General features: G+C 35.1%; 1 protein-coding gene across 2 annotated transcripts in view; it reads right to left on the bottom strand.

Annotated features, from left to right (window-relative positions):
* The window catches only part of LRRK2 (leucine rich repeat kinase 2), a 134,401-nt gene that overhangs the window by 69,456 nt on the left and 38,871 nt on the right, over window positions 1-26,074 (bottom strand). For both annotated transcript variants that reach the window (XM_058558503.1, XM_058558504.1), the window contains exons 15-23: window positions 20,926-21,070; window positions 20,651-20,790; window positions 18,456-18,584; window positions 18,211-18,381; window positions 12,437-12,695; window positions 9,009-9,197; window positions 3,535-3,653; window positions 2,858-2,927; window positions 1,873-2,090 (exon numbers count right to left, since the gene is read on the bottom strand). In XM_058558503.1, coding sequence (XP_058414486.1) covers window positions 1,873-2,090; window positions 2,858-2,927; window positions 3,535-3,653; window positions 9,009-9,197; window positions 12,437-12,695; window positions 18,211-18,381; window positions 18,456-18,584; window positions 20,651-20,790; window positions 20,926-21,070 — 1,440 coding nt within the window. The remainder of the gene's footprint in view (window positions 1-1,872; window positions 2,091-2,857; window positions 2,928-3,534; window positions 3,654-9,008; window positions 9,198-12,436; window positions 12,696-18,210; window positions 18,382-18,455; window positions 18,585-20,650; window positions 20,791-20,925; window positions 21,071-26,074) is intronic.

Here is a 26,074-nt window from a genome sequence, read left to right on the forward strand (position 1 = left end):
TTGTTTCAGATCCTACCAGATTACTCAGAAGGAAAGATTTTTTTTTTTTTTTTTGGTGAGGAACATCAGCCCTAAACTAACATCCATGCTAATCCTCATCTTTTTGCTGAGGAAGACCGGCTCTGAGCTAACATCTATTGCCAATCCTCCTCTTTTTTTTTTTTCCCCAAAGCCCCAGTAGATAGTTGTATGTCATAGTTGCACATCCTTCTAGTTGCTGTATGTGGGACGTGGCCTCAGCATGGCCAGAGAAGCGGTGTGACAGTATGCTCCCGGGATCCGAACCCGGGCCGCCAGTGGAAGAGCACGAGCACTTAACCGCTAAGCCACGGGGCCGGCCCCAGAAGGAAAGATTTTTAAATTATTTATTCCCGAGGTTTAATCAGGAATTTTTCTTGTAAAGAGACACGGTTACAAGCAGTAACACAAAAAGTGCCACCTAGTGGTGTCTATTTGAAATTTCCTTAAGAGAAGGTTCTGAGCTGGTCCAGTTTTTGAAAGCCCTAATGTATCTCACCTTGTCATGCTCTCTTCAACTTCTCTTTGTTTGAGCTAAGCTAAATTCTAGTTTTCTTATACTTACTCTTTAACAAATATCTATTGACGGTCTACCAAGTGTCAGTCATTAATTCCTTCAGGAATTAGTAAGCTTCTACCACATGTCAGACCTTACTAGGCACTAGGGATAGACATGAACAAGCCTGAAACAGTTTCTGTTCTCAAGGAGTCTGCAATTTGGTGACAACAATATGCCTTAGATCAAAATTTATAAGTGAAGGTGCTATGGAAATATAAACCAGGTGGGTAGCCAACCTTGTTTGGAAGGAAGAACGGAAGCAGAGGGTAAGGAAGTGACATTTAAACTGAGACCCTTGTTACTTGGAGGATTTAGTCAGGCAAAGAGAAGGAGGAGAAAGAGAGGACACATTTAGACACCAGGGTCGGAGAGAGGTTATCTTTCTTTCTTCTCTCTCTCCAGATACAGAAACTTTAGAGGAAAGACACCACTTAAATATACTTAAAAATCATGCAATGTTGCTTTTAATATGTCTCAAAATTACAGTAAATTTTATAGGCTAGAAAATGCATTTACAACACAACTAGTTTTGAGGGGAAAAAAACAGATATAATTCTTTATCAAACTTTGCAATTCAATCCAAGAATTCAGTTTAATAATTTAAACATTTGTATTAAGATCATTTTAATTTGTCAGTATATCTTCGATTTCGGATCCTTAGGACATAAAAATGATGAACAAAGTCAATATTCAGAGGACTACCCTATCAACAGACTATTTTATACTTTAATTTTTAAAACATAAAAATTTTTTTTATTGAGCAAAAAAGTCAATTTTTAAGTTGCATATAATTTTAAAACTCAATAAATGCCTTAGGGACAGTTTAGTTGGGCCTCTGTATTTCGCACATTACAAAATGAAGGTTTAGAGCAGTCAGAGTAGCCTGTTCTTATTGTCATACAGTTGGTAGCTGAGTCAGAGCCAGTACCACCAAACCCGGTCTAATTCTACTCTAACTTAATTTAAACAGTTCAAGTTGTCTTACTAGAATTAAATAACTGAAGGTATAATTAACACGTAGCCTTGATAGACTTTAACATGTAGTACCATGTATCATCAGGACAGAACCTAGAATTCCTTTTGAATCAGATCTCCATTTCCCTTGCCTGCCTTCAAAGATGTTTCTGAACTCCACACGGACTAAGATACTCAGGTGAAAACCAAAAGAATAGGGGAATTACTGTCCAATGACACAAAAGTAGAACCTTCTTTTTAAAGATTTAGCCATGCAAGTTAGATATAAAGTCAAAAGGCTCTTCAAATATCCTGAGAGTTATATGATAAATTCAATTTACTTCACATAGTTGTTGTGGAAAGTTCGTGAGTGCATTCTGATGAAGCTCCAGCTTTTCAAGATGCTCCAAATGACCACTTATACAGCATTTCTGGCTTATGGCATCAATATCTCTTAGTTCATTTGCTGAAAGGTCTAATGATGTAATATTTTCTCTCTCAGAAACGAGGGAAGAAACGCTGTCTGAATGCCTCGTATGGGATTGAAGTTTTGATGACCCTTTTGTCAAAAACAAACAGAAATGGAAATATAAGCAAGTAATTTAAGTTCACATGGTAAATGTTTATTGATCAGCCACTAGTGTCAGGCTATCTTCAAGGCACTGGAGATTCAGTAGAAAAAGAAACTATGGAACTTACATCCCAGTGGCAGAGATGGAAAGTAAATAATAAATATTTAATCAGGTGGTATAAGTAGTATAAACAAATAATAGACCTGGGGCCCGCCCCGTGGCCTAGTGGTTAAGTTCAGAGCACTCTGCTTCGGTGGCCCGGGTTTGGTTCCCGTGTGTGGACCTACACCACATTATTGGCAGCCATGCTGTGGGGGTGACCCACACACAAAATAGAGGAAGACTGGCACAGATGTTAGCTCAGGGTGAATCTTCCTCAAGCAAAAAGAGGAAGATTGGCAACAGATGTTAGCTCAGGGTGAATCTTCCTCAGCAAAAAATAAAAAAACAATAATAATAATAATAGACCTGGAGAAAGAGATGAAGAGTGGCATTGGTGAGGGTATTATTTACATTTCAGAAAAACAGTAGAAAGGGTAAAAGTGTCCTAAATAACATCATAAAAGGTAAATTTTTAAATCTATAATTGTATTTTATTTTTCTACAGTCTGTGGAATCACTAGGTAAATATAATTTGAAAGTTATGTAAGATGAAGTTGGCACCAAGAAAATTTGAACAATCAGAGGAAATTTAACAAAGTACTGTATTCTGCTCAAAATATCTATTTACTTATGATTACTGCCAAATACTTACTGAGTGAATCATCTGAAGACAATTTTTTTCTTTTTCGCCTCAGTAAATCTTCCTGATCAAAAATGGGTCCCTATTAAGCAAATAGATGTTTATAACAAAATCACTGTCATTTTTTGAAGCAAAGAGAACATTTTCCTACCTAGTGTCCTTAGGAATCACTGTAAGATTTCTAGCTAAAGTATTCATGGGACCAAGCCACACCATAAGACATAGATCTAGCCTGGGCTCCATAGACATGAAGCTATCAAAAGAAAAAACGGTAAAACCATTTTGAAATTTAGTTAACATATATGCCCCAAAAGTCTACAAATGTAAATTTAAAATTATATATAATTTACAATTTAAAATAAATTTATATTTTAAATAAATATAAATATACTTAAATATTTATATTTAATAATATATATTATATGTAATAGTATAAAAATATAAATATATTTAAATAAATATAAATATATAAATAAGAACATATTTTAAAATAAATTTATAATTTAAAATAAATTTAAAATTATATATGATATATAAAATTATCTATATATATATTCGGTATATAATGTTTTCATATATCAGGGAATTAGGGAATTTCTGCACCAATAGCTCCTAGCTTTGGTAGATAATTTCAGTTATCAAGAGAATGTCAGTAACAAAACACACAGCATAATCACAATTTAACTTACCAATGAAGTGGAATGCCTTTGCAAATTTGGTGAGTAACGCTGCAACGCAGGATCTCGGTAAAGTTCTCCTACGTTAATTGAATTTGATTTCTTTTTCACAAGAAATGAGCCTTCACTTCCTATTTTTAAATGATAAAGGCAAGTAAAAAACATTGACTCAATCATAAGATGCTAGTATCACAGTTTAATCATAAAATATTAAACACATTTTCATTAATGGAAATTGCCCAATTCCCATTGTAATATCTTTAAAATAGAAACGATACACATGTTGGCTTTTCATTTTCCAAATTCAACCACATTTTTCTTCTTCCATAAATATTTATTGAATGGCTGTCATAGACTAGACATTGAGTAAGTGCCGGATAAAGATAAGCACGAAAAATAATCCATGCCTCATATGAGCTCATAGTACAGTAGGAAAGAGCCAAATAAAAAAATAGTTACACATGCTATAATAAATACATACATGTACAGGAAGCAGAGAAAGTTTATACACAAGTCTGATCAATGTTATTCTTTTCTATTTCTCTGAATTTTTCTTAAAAATTTTCAAATCTTGTTTTAAATATTGGAATCACACTTTCATTATTTAACATTCAGCAATCTATTTGTTTTTTTATATTTTATGATTTCATTTATGAAATGACATTAAAATAAACACAATGAGTTTAGCTGGCAATATTGTTTTGAGAGAGAAGAGATGAGAACTAATTTTAAAATTATGGATTATCAAGAAAATAAGGATCAATAAATAAATCATATTACTAAGGATAAATAATGTGGAGGCATTGCTGAAAAACTGAAATTTTAAATTCCACCACTCTTTATGTTAGAAGCATAAAGAATTAATTTTAAGTGTCAAAACAAATTATAAAATCTACATAACCAAAAATCAACTATTATTATGTTAGCATTTCTAATGTTTTCCCTTATTTAAAAACACTTAAAGAGAATTCTTCTTTTAGTCATGATGGAATAACAAGCACCAAACTTAACCTCCCCCTACAGGCAACTAGAAAATCGGACAAAATATTTTAAATCACTGGTTTCAGACATTGAGCAACAGACAGTGCAGGACTGTGTAACTCCTGAATGAAAAGAAACAAACTGTGTGAACCTTATGATCACCCTGGCTTTCTGCCTGGAGGCAATTTAAGGGTCATAGGCACAAGGAGAAGGAATTTAAACAAAGCCCAATGGCTTTCCTGAGATGAGGAGCTGGACATCAACATTCATGGAGACTAATTTAGCTGGGAGTTGTGGGGCAGAGTCATGGAAAAGGAGCTCCAGTAATCTGCATAGAGGTTTCCCACAGATCTGCACTATAAGAAATGTAAAAGAGAGTTCTTCAAGAGGAAGGAAATGATACTAGATGCAAACCTGGATCAATATAAGGAGCTTAAGTCATCAAAAAAAAAAAAAATTACAATCCTTAATCTTTGTGTACCCAATAACAGAGCTTCAAAATACACAAAGCTTAAACTGATGGAATTGAAAGGAGAATTAACAAATCCAACATTACAATTTTAACACTTCTTTTTCAAATACAAGTAGACAGAAAAATCAGTAAAGATACAGAAAAACACTAACAAACAATTTGACCTAATTGACGTGACCCAACATCAGCTGAATACACATTCTTTTAAATTGCACATGGAACATTCACCAAGATAGACCATATCGTAGTCCACAAACCATGTCTCAATAAATTTAAAAGGTTAGAAATCATCAGAGTGGGTTCTCTGACCACAAAAAAGTTAAATGTGAAACCAATAAGATTAAGTTATCTGGTAAAAAATCTCCAAATATTTGGAAAATAAATAATGCTGTTCTAAATTAACTCATGAGTCAAAAAAAATCACCAAGAAAATTAGAAAATTTTCAAAATTTAATATAAACAGAATATATTAGAATTGTGGGATGCAGCTAAAGTGGTGCTGAGAGGATCTGTATGGTCTTAAACGTTTATATTATAAAATAAGAAAGTTCTAACAATCAGCGTTCCAAGCTTCCATGTTAAGAATCTACAAAAAGAAGAGCCAAATAAAATCAAAATAAGTAAAACAAAGGAAATAAAGATTAGAGCAAAAATCAATGAAAAAACAATAGAGAAAAATCAATGAAACAAAAACCTGATTCTTTGAAAAGATCAATAAATTTGATAAACCTTGAGCTAGACTGAAGAAGAAAAAAAAGGAAAGACACAAATTACCAATGTCAAGAATTAAAGACCAGATATCACTACAAATCTTACAAACATTAACAGGATAATAAGAGAATTACTACAAATAACATTAAACAAATAAATTTGGCAGCTTATGTGAAAGGGACAAATTCCTTCAAAGTCATGAATTACAAAAACTGAAGCAAGAAATAATTGAAAATCAAAATAATCATAAATATATTAAAGTTATTAAATTTATAATTAAAAATCTCCCCCCACAAAAGAATTCCATACCTACATGGCTTTACTGGTGAATCTTATCAAACATTTAAGAAGGAAATAATACGTCTCCTACACACAAACTCTTCTGGAAAATAGTGGAGTTGAGAATGTTTCCCAATTCATTTCAAGAGGCTATGATTACTCTCATAATTACAAGGAAACATAAAACTACATATCCCTCATTGATGCAAAATCCTTAACAAAATTTTAGAAAATCAAATCCAATAATATAAAAAAAGGGTAACACACCATAACCAAGTGAGATTTACCCCAGAAATGCAAGTTTGGTTTAACATTAGAAAATCAATCAATGTAATTAACCATAATAAGAGAACAAAGGAGGGAAATATGCCCATGTCAACAGATGCAGAAAAGCATTTTCCACTAGTGATATAAAGGCTCAGCAAACAATTAATAGAAAGGAGCTTCCTCAACCTAATGAAGGGTATCTATGAAAAAAAATACAAATAACATCATACTTAATGATGAGAGACTGAATGCTTTCCCCTAAGTTTGGAAACCCGAGAACAATGCCTACTCTTACCACATCTATTCAACATAGTACTGGAGGTCCTAGCCAGTGCAATAAGACAAGAAAAAAAGACATATGAATTAGAAAGGAAGAAGTAAATTTGTCTTTATTAGCAAATGACATTATTGTGAACATAGAGTATTCTATGGAGTCAACAAAAAGTTGTTAAAACTCATGAGTTTAGCAACTCCATAGGATACAACATTAACATACAAAGAAATCAACTGTTTTTCTATACACCAATAGTGAATTATTGGAAATTGGAATTCAAATACAATACTATTTACAATAGCATCAAAAAACATGCAATACAAAACACTGGTGAGAGAAATTTTAAATGACAAATAAATGGAAATATATATCTCATTTATATGTCAGAAGACTCATATTATTAAGACATCAATTTCCCCAAATTTATTTATAGATTTACTCTAAATAAATTATTATTTATACATTAATTCTATATAATAGTAATATATTATTTATATATTAATTATACATTAAATATATAGAGAGATTTAATTCTAATAAAAATCCCAGCATAAAATTAATTAGTTGATTCAAAATATATATGGAAATGCAAAGAACCTAGAATAGTGAGAACAATTTTGAAAAAGAACAACACCAGAAGACTTATACCATCTGATTTCAAGACCTACTATTAAGCTAAAATAATCAAGATAGTATGGCACTGACCTAAGGATAAAGACATAAATCAATGGCACAGAATAAAGAATGCAGAAATAGAACCATACCTATATGGTCAATTAAATTGGACAAACATGCCATTAATTTAATGCGGAAGTATAGTATTTTCAACAAGTGATGTTAAAACAACTGGATATCTATATGGAAAAAAATAAATGTCAATCCTTCACTGACACCATACACAAAAATTAATTTCAAATGGATTACAGACCTAAATGTAAAAGCTAAAATTTTAACACTTCTATGAGGAAACACAGGAGAAAATATTCACAAATTTGGGATAGGACAAGATTTCTTAAGTGGGATAGAAAAAGCACAAACCACAAAATAAAAAGTTAAAAAACTGCACTTTATCAAAATTTAAAACCTCTGCTCTTTGAAAAATAACATTAACAAAGTGAAAAAACAAGTTATAACTGGGAGAAAATATTTGCAATTCATATATCTGTCAAAGGACTTCTACCTAGAATATATAAAAAACTCATAATACAATAATAAGACAGCAACTCAATTAAAAGTTAGCAGAAGATTTGAATAGACACTTCACAAAGAAAATATATGAATGGCCAATAAGGACATGAAAATATTCTCAATATCAATAGTCATCAGGGAAATGAAAATTAAACCCAAATGAGCTAGGACTACACCTTCACTAGACTGGATAAAATTAAACTGACCGACAACATCAAGTGCTGTAGTGTGATGAAGATGCAGAGCAACTAGAATTCTCATATACTGCCAGTGGGAGTATAACGTGGTGCAACCACTTGAGAAAACAGCCAGACTTCATACATGCAGAGGACATACTGTATGAGTCTATTTATATGAAACTTGAGAAAATACTAAATCTATAGTGACAGAAAGCAGATCAGTGGTTGCCAGGGCCCAAGTTTGGGGAGACAAGGCATTTTTTGTGAAGAGGCATAAAGGAACTTTTATGGATGAGATAAATGTTGCATAACTTGATAGTGGTGCTGATTACACGGATGTATAAATGTTTTAAAATCCATGAAAGTATATACTTAAAATGAGTGCATTTCATTTTATATTAATTATATTTTAATAAAAGTCGCTTTTAAAAAATACTTGGACTTGAGACATGAGATTTTGGAATAACTCTTACTTTTTGCCCTCTCAAATACCTTTATTCTATCACCCAAAGCTTTCAATCACTATGTTAATAAAAAAGTACCTCATCCCATTTTTACCAAACTGCATTATGTGAAATATGTCGGCCCTAGTCACTGTCATTATACATCTTACCATGTCAATTTTTTTAAAGTTATCTCAAGTGAGTTATTAAAATATTAATATTATTTTTAATTCTAATAAAGATAAAAATATTTTTTATTAAACACTTCCTATTTGTCAAGCACTCTCCCAGACATTTTACATTCATTTTCTCTAATTCCTAGAAATAATCATGCAAGGTTGGCAACATTACGTTTAATAAGGGTAAGGGGCTTACACAAGGCACAAAAGGATCTAGTCAATGATGAAGCATGGAATCCAATTCCAGTCTGAGTCAGAGTGTTTCCAATGCACCCATCACTATTCACCAATTAAGGGCAGTATTATAACATTTAGTAGTGCAGACATACATTTTACGGACAATTGTTGCTTTAACTGGAATTAGTATGTATTAACTATTTCCAATAATGAACACATTTTTCCTCAAGTTTTTCCACATGAATTAAATCAGGTTTTCATCCCAACTCCTATTGTTCAATGCCAGTGTGTAAGTGTTTTAAACATAAAGGGAACTATTTTTTTAATAATAAATACCTTCACTATCCAGATCATCACTTTGACCAAACACACTGTCCACATAAGAGTCAGGAATGAAGGTCCATTCATCAAGTTTATCAAGTACTTCTTCAGAAATATTCCTATCACTGCCTGAGGCCGCTCCGTCCTCAGCAGCACTTTTCATCTGATATCTGATCACCATTCTTGCTAGGGTGGATCCTATATCTAAAAATAAAAAGATACACCAGCAACTTAGAAATCAAGAATTATACAAACATAAACATATATCATACCAAAGTTCCTTATATATTCTCATACTTCTAGAGAATTTTTTATTCTTACTTCCAAAGTCACTTCACAATTGTGATATTGCATAAGTAGCAGGCAGTGAATTTAAATTTTTTAAAAATCATAAAAATTTACACGAAGCTTTGGTGTCAAAACTGAATCTTTATGAAATTAACTTGACTCAGGAAAGGGCCTAGACTTTGAAGCCAGACAGGCCTGTGCTCAAATCCTAGTAACGTCACTTGGAAGACATACAAGCTCTTCAAGTGTCTGTGTCCTCACTTGGAAAGTGAAGACAACAATATACACAGCATAGGGTGATGGAAAAGGTTAAAGGAAATGGTGCATACAAAATGTTTGGTACAATGCTTGGAAAATAGAAGATGCTCAATAAGACATATTCTTACTGTTATGAACTATTTGCGAAGTGATTCATTCTATTGGGAAATTTGAAGGAATTTCAAAGTTAACACTCTTCTCGCTATTTTAGTACATTTTATATTATGCTCTATTATGAAGAAATAAGTTTGCAGAGCCCTCTTTGTCCTACAAATAACCTGGAAAATTTCTTCAAATATTACTCTCATAGCTCACATGATAACGTGTATGTGATTCAGTCAAGCAGCACCTGAAAATTGTTTTAAAGCTATGAATCCAAAATGCTCTTTACTCAGACCAGTTACCAATAAAATTATAGCTATGCCCTCTCATTAATCAAATGAAATTATTACATTTTTTAAATTAGGTAAGACGTCAATGGTAAAAACTTTAAACAGAACAAAAGGAATACAGTGAAGGGTAAATCTCCCTTCATCCCTCTCCAACGGGCCCACAATTCCTCTCCAACAGAAATCAAAGATTAAAGTAAGCAGGTTGTTGACATGAGATCGGCTGAAGTGAGGAAACATGGATCTAATCATGTTTCATTAGTTTCCACAGTCCCCAGAGGCAACCAGGGAACCCATTTCTGGAGTTTTTTCCTGACATAGTCTTTTCATATTCCAGCATTTAAGACTACCACATGCCAATTGTGTTTTCACCAACATTGGTATACTAAAAACTCTGTTCTGTGCTTTTTTTTTTTCATTTAATAATGCATTCTATATCCAGACATTTGGATTTGCTAGATTTTTTTTTTCCCCCAATGATTGCAAGGCATTCCACTGCATGAATGTACCATGATTTATTTGAATAGTTTCTTTTGGGAAATACTTAGGATTTTTTTCCTAATTGTTTGCTTTTATAAATAATATTTTAATGTGCATCCTTGTACATAATCTTTTGTGCACATTAAGAATGCCTGGATCGGGGAGGGAGGAGGGCAAAAGAAGCAAAAGGGCACAGGTGTACGGTGACAGATGGTAGTCTTTGGACAGTGAACACAATGTAGTCTACACAGAAATCGAAATACAATGATGTACACCTGAAATTCATATAATGTTATAAACCAATGTTACCTCAATTGAAAAAAAAAAAAAAGAATGCCTGCATCATGGATTCCTATCAGTATATTGCTGGTTCAAAAAACTATGGATGTATACTTAAAATATTAATGGATAATTCATATTAATAATGTGTGAGGTTCCTGTTTCCACATATGCTTATCAACATAATTTATTACCAAATTTTTATTTTTGCCAATATTATAAATATTAAATAAGCATCTACTATGTGCAAAGCACCAATATATATGTTAAGGTTACAACAATGGAAAAAACTAACATGAACTTCATGGTGCACATAATCTACCAAAAGGTAGATTATACAAAGGAAAAATACAATTACCTAATGTGATAAGTGTTAGCATAGGTAAGAAATAAGATGCTATGGGAGCATGTAGGAGAACCTTTCACCCAGACTTCAGGAGGGCAGGAATGGTTTGTAAATATACTGATAGGAAGCCATGATTCAGGCATTCTTAATGTGCACAAAAGATTATGTACAAGGATGCACATTAAAATAGCGTGTATAATAGCAAAATATTAGGAAAAAAATCCTAAGTATTCCCCAAAAGAAACTTCAAATCAATCATAGTACATTCATGCAGTGGAATGCTTTGCAATCATTAGGGGGAAAAAATCACCTGTTTTCTCGTAAAAAGTGCTATGGTGCTGAGGCAGGAAGAATGAAGAACCAGCCAGGTGAAGAGAGAAGGTAAGGGTGTTAGGTAGAGAGAGTAACACTGGGAAAAGCCTGAAAGTTAGAGTGTAAGAAGCTTTTAAGAAACGGGGAAATTCAGTCTGACTGGATCTTCTAGGGCCCATTGGAAGGTTGGAGACCTCGAATTTGTAGAGGCACAAATATGCATGGATGGATACTTTCTCTAGCAGTATTCGGTCATCTCAGTGAAGGTGAGGAAAAAGTAGACTGTTGGACTGACCAAGAATGGGGTTTTGCCAGGTAAGCGCATCAGAAAAATGACAGTAAAGCAAACATGTTATTAATAAGAGAGTCCTTAAGGTGAAGAGTCATGGAGGATAATCACTGTGGAGAAGGAAGTGGGCATGGGAGTAAGTTAGCAGAGGGAAAGCTGGAGTTCAAGCTTGAAAACACATTTATTGGGAATAACTGAGACAGATAAAAAGACCGCAATGTTAGCAGAGGATGATGCTTACTTGTCATCAATATATTTACTATATACAAAATATATGTTAACTTGAAAATATAAAGAAAATACATCCTTAATTGAAATGCAAATTATATTAACTGGAAAATGCAAAATATATATGTACATATGTTTCTGTAATACATTTTAATGCATATGTATACGTAAGCATATAAAAAGTGAAGGAAAAAATTTACATGGATAACCTAGAATGGATAAAATAAGTTATTATTATTTCCTTATGATTTTTATGTGTTTTCTTATTTTTAAAATGAGCATGGATTACTTGTATAATAAAAATAAAATATATAAAAATAAAAGTAACCCCTCAGCAAGATTCCACTGTTTTGCTCTATCTTTATAAAATACATCTTTGCTGGGTCATAAAGAATTTAAATATAATACCACTTTCAAGCATTTCATGACAAAAAATATATACAACCAAACCCCCTGCAATATTTCTGCCTTAAGTTGTACCAACCTGAAATGAAACATAACTAAAAGATTAGAGGCTTGAAAAAAAATACTACTAAAAATAAGGCTTGTACCAAATCTTCCTGTTCATACTTACTTGTTTCTTTTCTTAAATTAGATGTTTTATCTGGAAATAAAGGACCAAGCCAAGAAGGTTCAATTTTTCCCATACAAAATCCTCCAAGGCAAATGCTGTTATTGGCCAGATCCAAGGCAAGCCTTCTTAAGAGCAAACTGATGATTTGGCTGTCGCCTTTCCCAATGCTTATTGTCAGGGCTTTCCGCACATCTTGCTCCCGGGAACCACTGTTCAGTAACAGTGCCACCAATTTGGGACTGCTCGCTTTCTCACATACCTATTAAAGACAAAAGAAGGTAAGCATATTAAAAACCTGTCCTTCTTCCTTTTGGGAGACTGGTAAATCAAACTTGGTGTGATTTTTTTCTCTCTACACTCTCAAATGTAGATTGAAACAAAATAAAATAAGGCAAAACTCATTCTTGAAATAAAGAGGAAAATAAAACAAGCTTAGCACCACAAATATCAGAATAGCATAAATCAGTCTGCCACAGGAGAGTCAGTTAGCATGAAAGAGGCAACAAAACACAGAGAAAAATCTCACAGACTCGACGTCAGAAGGCCTGAGGTTCCACCAATTATATGTGTTGCTTACACTTTCTGGACTTCTGTTTGCTCATTGGAAGACATCTGGGAAACTAGTACCTTAACACAGTAAGTTCTACCGCCCTGCTTTCATTCATGACAGAATAACTAAATGAGATTATAAATATTACAAAATTTGTTAGTGCCACATGCAAAGGACAGTCATCATTCATTTCTGGTTTTCCAGGACAAGAATCTGAATTTCAGTGAAGAAGTATCTTGTCTCTCAGTTTTCCGCCTTCCCTTGAATGTTATGTTTTAAGAGCACGTGCTCAAGGTGGCTTAGCATGTTAGGTGCTACAAAAACTAGAGTGACCATAGTAAGCAGAGAGAAGTCTTAGCAACCTGGAGGACAGCCCACAGGCCCTGCTCAGGAACAGCTTCTCAAAGGCAAAGGAACGTGATGCTTCATCGACTAGAAGATCACAGTAATAGATAATAGAAATATCATATGTCAGGGACTGTGCTAAATTCTGTGCAGATAATCTCTAATCCTTATTAAAAGAAAAACCCTATACCATAAAAATTATTATCCCCATTTTACAGATGAATATTTAGAAAAGATAAATGATTTGTCCAAACCATTAGAGCTAGTCAATGAGAGACTTGGATTTGAAGTCAAACCTGCTGGCTCCAAAGCCTGTGCTCCTTTCACTACTCAAAATTAAGGATTAATAAAAGTAAAGGAGGGGCTGCCCCCATGGTGTAGTGGTTAAGTTCAGCGTAGTGGTTAAGTTCAGCGTGTTCTGCTTCGGTGGCCTGGGTTTGCGCGTTCAGACCCTGGGCACCAACCTACACCACTCGTCAGCCGCACTGTGGCAGCAACCCACATATAAAGTAGAGGAAAACTGGCACAGATGTTAGCTCAGGGACAATCTTCCTCAAGCAAAAAAACGAGGAAGACTGGCAACAGATGTTAGCTCAGAGCTAATCTTCCTCAGGAAAAAAAAAAAAAGCAAAGGAAAGAAGACTCTAAAATCTGGGTACCAGGTCAGGGGAAGAAGGAGGTTGGGGGAAATTCCTGAATTCTCCAGAATTAAAGTTTGTCCAAGGGATTTGAGGAGACAGTTCTGTGGTTTGATGGCACCAACTTAACGCCCACCAGTCTTCAGGATCACCCACCTTCAACCCGTTCTCCCCAGAGCCACTATAGTACACGTCTACTTTAGATACGATCAAGTCACTGCCCTGTTTAGAAATCTTCTAAAACCCCTCTGCTCCAGGACATTCCCACAAACACAACATGCGATTTTTCAAACCACATTATCTTCATTTATGCTATTTCTACTGCCCTAAATGTCTAACTCTGCTCTTCATCCAGCAAAAAGAAGTTCATTCTTGAAGAAACAGTTTCAAAGTCTCTTGCACAGTAGGTTCTTGCTACCAACTTCCTGGGCCACACACACCCTTCCTCCTCCAGGCTCCCATCCCATTTTGTTTAACATGGCACTTAGCACACTGAACCAGACAGGCCTGTCTTTTTTACAACTAGAATGAAAGGCATGGACACTATTGCAATTCAGTTTGTACCTCTGTAGCCTAGCATGATGCCCAGGAAACATATTTTATTTAACTAGCAAATTACTAAAATCCTCCTTAAGGACCCACAAGGAATTTAAAAGGAAGGAAAGAGGGAAGGGAGGAGGGGAGGAAGGGATAAAAGGATAGAGGGACAAAGGGGTCAAAAAACTCAATCACAAATGCTTTCTCCTGTAGCCTAGCAAACGTTTATCTCCAAAATATGGCACTTACTGTCTGCCTTGATTTAGAATGACATGTTTTATCCTCCCTCCTCTCCCAATACACACTTATAAAGAAACCATCTTGAAATAGAAACCCCCTTTTATATTCTTTACTAATTATCTAGTACTGTGCTTTCCACATAAAAGATGCTCAACACATTTTTGTAGAGATGTTTTCCTTGGGGGAGCCAAACAATCCAAGGTGACTTTAGGCATATGGTGCCATGAAGAGAGAGATATATAAGAAAGTATATCAGACAAAAGAAATAAAATTATGAAAGTAATAGGAAAAAAATACTGCTCAGAAATACACAGTTTTGCATTTAAATAATAATGAAGATAATTCACAATATAATCAAACATTACCAAAAGTATAATGTACTATCCTTTGCAATCTTCTCTCTCATCTTCTAATTTATAATTAATGCAGCCCACAATCAAAACCAAATATTTCAAACCAGCATTCGAGAATGAATGAACAACCCCACCACTACCACTACCGTGAATCTGCTGTGTAGACAGGAGATTAAAGCAGGCACTCAGGAGGTAGATTTTCCACTACTTACCAGGAGTGTGTTCTTAGGCAAGTTACTTCCCCTCTCTGTGCCTCAATTCTTTGCCTGTATAATGGGGATAATACTAGAACCTATTCGTAAGGTTGTTGTGAGGATTAAATTGTGTAAAGGACTCGGAGACATGCCCAGGTGGTAAGGAACACCACAGAAGTGTCTTTTACTATTTTTAGTTAGACTTCATTATATTTGGTTTTCCCACCATGATTTGATAAGTCTTATCTTCAGGTCTCTATTCATGCATTTTTACACCCAGTATTAACCTTCTATATTCTTCTCTACCAATCATGTACATTACATGATTAAATTCTCCTCAGAAAGCCTAACAAGATAAACTCCATCCTTGTAATGAACAGTCCTTAATTATGCAGCATTGGAACATGAATAAATAGTCTTGATTACCTTATTTTGCACTGGTACAAAATAAGGTATGTTCAATAAATCTACCCATAATATTTAATCAATATTTATCACTTGCTAGGTACAAATAATCTCTGATGACTAAGATAAATTCTTTAAATTTAATGCATCCATGGATGTAAAGATCTGATTTTGTTTTAAGAAGAGAAGATATAGGGGCCGGCCCAGTGGCGTAGTAGTTAAGTTTGCACACTCCACTTCGGTAGCCCAGGTTCATGGGTTCAGATCCCAGGCATGGACCTACCTACACACTCCTCATCAAGCCATGCTGTTGTGGCATCTCACATACAAAACAGAGAAAGATGGGCACAGATGTTAGCTCATCGGCAATCTTCTTCAAGCAAAAAGAGGAAGATTGGCAACAGATGTTAGCTCAGGGTCAATCTCCCTCAGCAAAAAAAAAAAGAAGAAGAAGAAGAGACGATATAAACAAGCATATTAAGTCTAAAAGAATGTGGGATGAAAAATAAAATAAAAAGTTTTTTTATTTTTTTTTATTTTAATTTTTTTGGTGAGGAAGATTGGCCCCCAGCTACCATCTGTTGCCAATCTTCCTCTTTTTTTGCCTGAGGGAGATTGTTGCTGAGCTAACATCTGTACCAATCTTCCTCAGTTTTGTATGTTGGTTGCTGCCACAGCATGGCTGATGAGTGGTGTAGGTCCATGTCCAGGATCTGAACCTGCAAACTCCAGGCCACCGAAGTGGAGTGCACGAACTTAACCACTACGCCACTGGGCCAGCCCTCAAAAATTTTTTTGTTTTATTTTGTTTTGTTCTGTGAGGAAGATTAGCCCTGAGCGAACATCCATTGCCAATCCTCCTCTTTTTGCTGAGGAAGACTGGCCCTGGGCTAACATCCGTGCCCATCTTTCCTCTACTTCCTATGGGACACTGCCATAGCATGGCTTGACAAGCAGTGTGTTGGTCCGCAGCCAAAATCCAAACCCGTGAACCCCAGGCTGCCGAAGCAGAGTGTGCGAACTTAACTGCTACAACACCAGGCTGGCCACCTCTAAAATGTTTTTTGTACAGAAAGATTTGGATAAATTGAAAAAAGAGTAGAAAGGACTTCCTGTGAGGAATGTAGAGTAATTGCACTCAGGTGCTTTTAGGTGTGTTGTTTTCCTAATGAAAAATTTGAAGGGAAAGTTTCTTTTCGGTTCTTTGGCATATCCAAGTCACATTAATGTGATGATGTACAGATCACACAAAAGATGTGCAATAAAAATGTATCGAATTATTGAGAGAAATAATTTAATTACCTTAATAATAGAGAAGCAACTATTTTTAATGTTGCTTGCTTACATGAAATTTGACTAAATTTAAATAATTTGATTATTTATTTGGCATTAATGCATAAATTAATTGTGCATGAAAATGAGTTACAGGTTCAGTTTCTGTTTATGCAGACTGCTAATCAGTACTAACTTAATCTTACAGTTGAAAAATTGATTTGAATCCATAGGCAAGTGGGAAATTAAATAAAGTAAGGCTTTAAAAGTAAATTATTGGAAAGCATAGTACTCAGCTGGTTATCTAATAATATATATTAAATCACTACATAATTCTTTGTTAGAAATATTATTAAATTTCTAGAAAATATACATGATGTTACCTGAATGCCATTATAAACTCTAAAATTTATACAACAAAGAATAACTTGACATAACATGTAATATACTTTAGTAAATACTTATTGAATTCATATTCTTGGTAAAGCAATGAGTTAGATATTCCGAGCGATACAAAGATGAACATTATACATTTCTACTTTCATACAACTCACAAAATATACATGAGGTGTACATAAATTGTCACGGACTTACAGAAGGAGTAAATCTTTACTTTGTATGGAGGTTGAGAGGTATGAGAAGGGTTTTATCAAAGAAAGAGAATTGGGGTTAGATTTTGAAGGCAGAGTAGAACAATTAGATAGATGTGTTTGCACGGTGCACAAGGAAAGGGAGAGAAGGAAGGTAGGACCACGGTGCTACACAACTGGCGGGGTGATCAAGAGCAGGCGACGTCAGCGTGAACGGCGCCCCCAAAGGTGCGAGGTACACAGCCTACACGGCCACACAGCCCTGAGGGGATAACTTTCCAGACAGAGAAACTGAAAACAGAGAGAAAATGGTTGAGAAATGATCAAACCAAAATAAAATTGTGTGTTATGTGGAGTGTGTCTGGAAGACAATTTGTATAGAGATGTACAGTAGGAGACACATTTAGAAAGTTATTTATTAAGCTAAAAAGGTAGGTAAACAAGTAGAATGAAGGATTAGACTGGATAATACCTAAAGGATCCTATTACTTCTGAAATTCTGTGAATCTAAACTCCTACTACAAATCACAAGCAATGGTGCGATAAACTGATAAATTCTGCAGAGATGAAGAACAGGATGTAAGTAAGAGTTATACAATGGCAGAGTCAAATAATAGAGAAAAGACAAAAGTGAGGCCTTGAATATTTACCTGACAAATTAAAGAAGTTGCCTCCTTGGCTCGATTGGCGTCTGCTCCCAAGAGAAGCAAGCATTCAACCATGATGCTGTTATTCTGATCACATGCTCTCTCTAGCATCACACTTTTTAACTCATCGTCCATAGCTAATTTTGCAAAGCACTTGCAACAAACGTTTAGAAACTAAAAAGAATGGAAACGAGGATTAGAGTCAGCTAAATACATAACAGTTAGCACGCAGGTGAGAAACGCTGTACCTGTTGATCCTTTTGTTCCATGATACTGGAACACAGCTGATGGAATACTACTGAATCAAAGCCATGCCGCACCAGCAACTTGGAAAAAGACACTGACAATTCCAGTATTGTCAAGATTGTCTGAAATCCCTGAAAGTGTGATCAAAAATAATAATAATAACATAAGCATTTGTGGGCAAAAAGGAATAAATAAATAATATAAAACAGAGTTTGTATATGACACTTAAAACCTGGGATGTTCACTTAACTAAGTAGATATATTTATTGGGTTTGCACTTTAAAGCTGTAAACCTTGAAACAATCCTATAAATATGCCTTGCTCTCTCATTACTAAGAAATACAGGAGGCACACAGAGAATAAAATGCTAGTTAACAAACCATCATCTAGCAAAGCAGGAAAAAATGCCTAATCCACTAAAATTTGGCTTTTAGAGATCCCTGTCTGAAGCCATATCTACAGGACGCAAGCCAGATATTAACCAGGATTAGAACAGCAAAGTCAGCAAGGCTATAGACCCAAACAAACCAGTAAAGTGAATTTTTTATTACAAGATTGAAGATTAGGTTCTCTAAGACAGCTCAGCATTTCCTCAACATTTTTGTGCTTTGCTCTGAAATTTTACCCTCAGAGAAACAAATCTGAGCTCCTAGATTTCATTCAAGAAAAGTTCTGAAGGCATTGTTAGGTTTACGTCCCTACAGCAAATTATTTATGAAGAACTGATCAGTTACACCACTAATTTTTACAACCCCCTCAAGCATCTTCCCAAGAGTTGTCTGAGCTCTCTACCCATGTGATGTTTTCAGGAAAAAATAAACTTTTGACTTTACTATTTTTTAGCTTGAATAAACTCAGGCAAAGATTAACTTAAAACTTTTAAAATTTTTATCTTTCAATATAATATATTAATGAAATCATCTAAATATTAAAATTATTATTTTGAGCTCTTAAAATGCTGAGTTTCTACAAATACTAACATTTGATAAGAGAAGTAGTCTTAATTTATGCAGGTCTGAGGGACCTGTGGTCCACCCACCTTTAGAGCAGTGGTCTCTGCAAACGCAAATGAATGCAGCAGCAAGGCAGGTAATGCAAATATGGAGAAGGCACATAATTCAAGTTAAAAAACTTATAAACACCGAACTGACAAAATAAAACATGTTGGCAGGCCAAATTCAGCCCCCTGGCCAATAGTTTATAACTTCTGCTATAGAGGTCCCAAAATTTATGCCTAGATGAATTAACACTGAGTAACGGAGAGCTCCACACCTGCACAAAATCATTACCTTCCCTAGGATACTTGTAATTAATTCTGCCTTGCCTTTAATCAGCCTAGGCAGAGGCACATTATAAAAAGCAGATTTATAAAACACATTGTTGTTTTTAATCTAAGAATTTTGTGTGTTCAGCACTTTATAATGAAAAAAAACCTTTACACACATTATCGCATTTACTAACAATGTCTGTGCAGAGGTTAGAGCTTAGACATTTTTATTCCTGGTCAATGCCACGATTTATGAAAATATTTGCTGAGTGTGGTTTATGAAAGTTGCAAACTGCATTACTAAAAAACCACAACCAAGGCAGAAACTTTTAAAGAAATTATTTGTTTGGCTAATATTTAAAAAAAAAAACTTACAGTTTATTTCTTAATCTCCCCTGAACTAACCCTAAACCAATATCTTGAATTCCTTATAAAGACAGTTATTATATATTACATTTTAAATTTTGCTTGATGAAAAATGTTAAAAATATTGTTTCACTGCAAGAAAAAGAAAATCAAGAGGCAAAATTACTAGAGGTAAGCAGCCCACAATACAACACAGAGAATGAGAAACTTCGGAATAATTATAACTTCTGTTTGACAAACTTTGGAATAATTATAACTTCTGTTTATCTAAAATCTAAACAAATAAAGCCCAGCTAGCTGGAATTTCTTTAGCACATTCTTTGCTCTTTCACAGAAAGGACAAATGGCCAATAAACATGCTGATTTTAGAGATTTCATAATGAAACACAGGATCTTTAGAGATTCATTCCAATTCTGTTCACTGTCTATAATTAAAATACTACAAAATGATAAATGGTTTTCAATTAACTAGACTATCCCCATTAATGCAAAGTGGGAATTACACCAACCGCTCTGAAAGAGAAATCTGCGCAAGATCTCAAAGTCCCAAGATAATGCACATACTTTAATCTGAACTTCAGCAATATCCTTAAATCGTTGTAAGCTGGAAACCAGAATTTTTGCCAGGAGATGCCCGGTTCCTAGGCATAAATTCTTCTTTGTAACCAAGCATCCTATAAGACTTAAACCCAGACACTGAATTTCTAGAAGAATAAAAGAAAAAAATAAAATTAATTGTTTTAAATCTCAAAACTGAAGAAAAAAACTTAAAGACATCCAACCAACAGCTAAAGGCCTATAAAAATCTATTCTAAATCCTGAGTTCAAATTGTACCAACCTTGGTCATCCGGATACATCTGCAGCGTGTGAAGTATCGAATCAATGGCACCTTCCAGCGATAACACCTCTAATGCATCAGGAAAATGTGCTATAGAAGAAATTACTTTTAATCCACATTTCTGAATCCCAGGATTTCCAATGAACTGAAATAAAAAGGACAATTAAGAATAATTGCTGTTAAAAATGAGTTCTTAATACTTACCTAAGTTAAAGCCAGTTCTAGACTGATAAAATATAAACTAAGTAGTCTAAATAAAGATCAGTAGCCTTGATTCTGCCTTATAGCACTAATACTTTATGATAAAGATAAGAGCTAACATTTTAAATTTATTAAGCATGCTGTGCAACAGGCACTGTGCTAAATACTTTACATGCATTTTTTTTCCACTATAATCTTATTAAATACACACTAATATCATTCCCATTAGATGAGGAGTTCACTGAGGGTTAGAGGGGTTGAGAACTATTCCTGAAGTCACACAGATTGTAAATTGCTGAGACGAGACCAAATCAGGGAAGTCTCATCCCACAGCCTGTGTACTTAACCAGTAAAACGCAATGCTGCCTCTCACCATAGAAAATACTAATGGAGAATTCACTTTTTACTCTAAGTGCTTTACATGCCTTATCTCATTTTTTCCCCTCAACAGCCTCATGCACTAGGTTCATCAGACTTTAAAGATGTGGGAACAAGCGCTCAAGTCACACAGCTAATGAGTGTCAGGTCTGGGACTTGAAAATAAATGCGTCTGCCTTAAAAGCCCAGGATCTTAACTATGACCTCTTCCAACCTGTTCATCTCAATTTCTCCAGATGGTTTGACATTATTTACAGATATTCTAATAGACGCCACTTCTTTTCCCAGGCCACCCTACTCACTGACTGAGGAGAAAACAGTCAACACACTTTCCAACCATGTGACCATCACAGCCACACCTCCTCTCTTTTGATGTTTGTGACGTAGCTAACTCTTACACTGGCCATCTCTGCTTTTCTGTGGTGCTCTCCAATTTTCTACCATGATGTGAAGGCCCACTTAATAGCTTTCCTTTCAAAAACTGCAATGCTATCCTTCTCAGGACTTTAGCTTTGACAGACACTTGTTTCATAGCATCTCCACTCCAAATCTCTGATTGGCCGTCCACAGGTACACTATAGAGCTGAAACAGCTTCAAGCCAGACTTCAAGCTCTGATGTGGTCTCTTCAACCAAAACCTTCTGCCCTCCAGCCTTCCTCACTTCTGTACTGTCAATGAACAGATTTTCATTCCTTTCCCAATCTTGTCCCTCAATTACTCTCAATTGTCCTAATTCAGCATCTCTTTCTGTACACAGTGTGGGGAGAAGCATCATTTTCTCATCTTGTGCCCTTCTCCTCCACCGCCTAACTACTCAGCTTGGACATCACTTCATCTATCATTTCAACAAGACACTCACATCCTTGCCTTCATTGGCACTTTTTCCTCTCATTATATCCATCTTATCAGCTTCCTGGGTAGTGAAGGATATCAGCTTTTGAGTCAATTAAATTTGGGTTTAAATTCTGGCTCTATCACTTAATAGTTCTGTGAATCTGAGGACCATTAAAAATAAACAAAATATTTAGCCAGAAGTGGCATTTACTCAGAAGGTGTTATTCAAGAAATATAAAGATATTTATATTCATATAAATTCAAAGTGGTACAAAGTGAACCTGGAGGGATGGCCCAGTGTCTGTCTCAGCTTCCTCAGCTCTAAAATGATCCTAATCATGCAGGGTTGTTATGAGGATGAAATGAGATAATGCACTGTCCATGCAAAAAATGTTGAGTGACGGCCACAGCTCAGGCCTTGGGCTAAATACTCTCCTGAGAGATGAAAAATTTCTAGATGGGCGAGACTGTCCCTAAATTGGTCTTCCATTCCATCAAGCTACCACTTTTCCTTCATTTCTAAACTTATTAATAGAAAAGTCTACACCCACTACCTCCACATTCTCTCCGCCCCTTAATTTCAAATAATCAGAATTCTGCCCTAACGATTCTGAATTAAGACCATTCAAAGAAACAAGTCCTTTAACAACTGAATTGCTGCTTTTTCTTCCCTTGGTTTCCATGACACACCACACTCCTAATTATTCTCAAACTTTAAAACCATTCATTTGCCCATCTCCTTTACAATTCCTTCTTTCAACTCCAAACTTTGTCCCAAGTTCTTTTCTTAAAACTCTTCTATTCATGGATGGGATTTCACACACTAACACAGCTTCAAGTCACCATAACAATAATAGCAACAATCACAATGATAATGCCAAAATCCAAGGAGGACTGGCTATGCGCCTGATATTCTTTTAAGCACTTAATATATATTAACTCATTTAATCTTCACAAGAACCCTTTGATGTAGAAAGACTATTATTATCCCTATGTTATTGATGAAGAAAAACTGAGACACAGAAACCTTTGACCAGATAACTCAAAGCACAAGCTTAAACTCTCTTAAGCTCTAAGCCCACATTTCTCTTTGCTTGACACCAGTATCTTAAACTCAGATGTTCAAAGCTAAAAGCCTATTATCTTCTCAAAAAAAAAGTCAGATTGTCATTCTGAACTTTCTGCTTGATTAATATCATCATTCCTGCTTCCTAGGCACGGCCAGCTTCATGGGTGTGCACCTGTGCAGTCACACAGGCCTCTGTGCCTAGAAGGGCCGCACACGTGGTTTAATGCTCTGCTACCACCATCTTGAAATTCTTAAACGTTTTAAACAAAGGGTCCTGCATTTTCATGTTGCACTGAGCCCCACAAATTATGTAGCCGGTCCTGCTCCTAAGCTCAAAATGTGTCACAGCCTAATTTTCTATGCTAAAAATCAAATCAAACTGATATTTATAAAGCACCTATCCTTGTCCTTAATACCATCACCTCTAACAAGTTTCGATTCAACTATTGGTTCTGCTACCTTGAGCTCCCCTCATCTCTAACTAATTCAGGTACAGTTTGAGGATGACTAACAACTTGCAATAGGAAATCTGTGATTTGTCTACCAAAAGAGAAGGCAGAGTATCATATTATTACATGTGATGGAGCTCAAATAAACCATTCGATAATTTTGTGTGTGTGTGTGTGAGGAAGATCAGCCCTGAGCTAACATCTGCCAATCCTCCTCTTTTTGCTGAGGAAGACTGGCCCTGGGCTAACATCCGTGCCCATCTTCCTCCAATTTATATGGGACACTGCCACAGCATGGCCTGACAAGCCATGCGTTGGTGTGCATCTGGGATCCGAACCAGCAAACCCTGGGCCACCGCAGCGGAGCACGCGCACTTAACCACTTGCGCCACCGGGCCGGCCCCACCTATTCGATAATTTAAAATGGTGGTATTTGATTTTTGAGTTTCATAAATTTGAAAATATATATATATGCAAGTATATACAATATGTATATATGTATGATATTTACAATCTTACAATAGACTTTCATTTATTAAATGTTCTGTCTTGAAAATAGTGATTTATTGCATTGCTTTTCAAATGGGGATTAAAATCAATGTACTAGTTTACACTTAGCAAGTGTTGTCCAAATGAAATTTTTGGAAATGCAAACAGAAGGATACCTACAGACATTAATTAGAAACATTCTATTACCTATGCTCCATAATTTTCCAAGCTTTTTCAGAGAATACATAAATAATTAAAATAGTTTCTCTAATAAGTGAAATAGCCTGCTCAAGGGAAAAATGCCCACACCAGCCTCTTTCCTAGCTGCCAGCTAAGTCGACTGCAATTCAGAAAAACTTTCCAGAAAAATAATAGATTGAATGCATAGCTAGAAAGAAGTCACCGTTATCCAGGACTAATACTGAGATATATCCTAATAAAGTGGATGGATTTCAAGAACTAGAATCCTTTGGGCAGCCAGGTAAAAATATCAAGTCATTTAAAAGTGAGAAAAAAATAAAGCTGGTCTCAGACTTCTCCACTAAAACATTCAGTACTTGATGACTTTGGAGTGTCTACAAAGTTTTCAAAGAAAGAAAACATAACCCCACTATTTTACCACCAGCCAAACTGTTTTTTCAAGAGTCCAAATATAAAAACAACAACAACATTAAAATGTTCCGGGAATGAACCTTTTTTAAAGAAACTCAGACAACTAAAAGATGAATGAAAAAATTATAACAAAAGGACTTGCACTGAACATTGAACGCACACAACTGTAAGAATAGGATGGAAACAAACCTAGGAAGTATGGTTATAGAGCTGAATGTAAATATTTTAAACCTTGTCAGTGTAGAATTAATTTATTTAATAAAGGTTGGTGAGAAAACAGGTGTAGATAGTGGAAGATTGTGTGAATACTTCGATTTCCTCATCTTTTATAGGCAGAGGTCAAAAGATACTTTTGAATCCAATAGTAATAACATTAACTAACATTTACTGAGTGCACATTATGCACCAGGCACTGTACTGAGTACATTACATGAATTATCTCATAAAAATCTTCATAATAACCCTAAGTGAAAAACTATTTATTATCTCCATTTTATAGATAATGAAACCAAGACTTCAAGTAACTTGTCAAGGGTACATTAGTCTGTAGGGGGTAAAGTCAGATTCCAACCCAGATATCCTGATTCCAGAGCCCACAAACTTAACTACTAGAAAATTTTGTACAGTCAAAGCTATAAAAGCAAACACTATATAATCTGCTTTAATTGAGTGATAGAGGGGAGGGAGAAGACATAAGGAAGTGGAAATATACTAATTTCATCAACAAGTATGGGTAATGTGTTCCCATATATGAAGGAAAAATATGGGTAGCTCGGTGATACACATTCATATTCACGGAAAATTGGAGATTTTTCTCTAGCAATATATTAGGAATCTCACCTAGTTTTTTAATCCCTACATAGAATTACATAATTTGGAAGTAATATAATTTGTTTAATTAGGATCTATTGATAGGGATAGTATTGTTAAGAGAGACTAAATTAATCTGTAGAAACAACCCCAAAACTTCACAGGCTGCAAAAGAAAAGGTTCGATTCTGGTTCATGCTTCATGTGTGTTACAGGTCAGGAGGGCCCTCTGCTCATCAAAGTCACTCCAGGACATCTGCGGATGGAGCAACCACCATCTCAAACATTATAGGTCAGAGTGCCTTAG

This window comes from Diceros bicornis, chromosome 17 (genome assembly GCF_020826845.1).
Source record: "Diceros bicornis minor isolate mBicDic1 chromosome 17, mDicBic1.mat.cur, whole genome shotgun sequence".
NCBI lineage: Eukaryota > Metazoa > Chordata > Mammalia > Perissodactyla > Rhinocerotidae > Diceros > Diceros bicornis.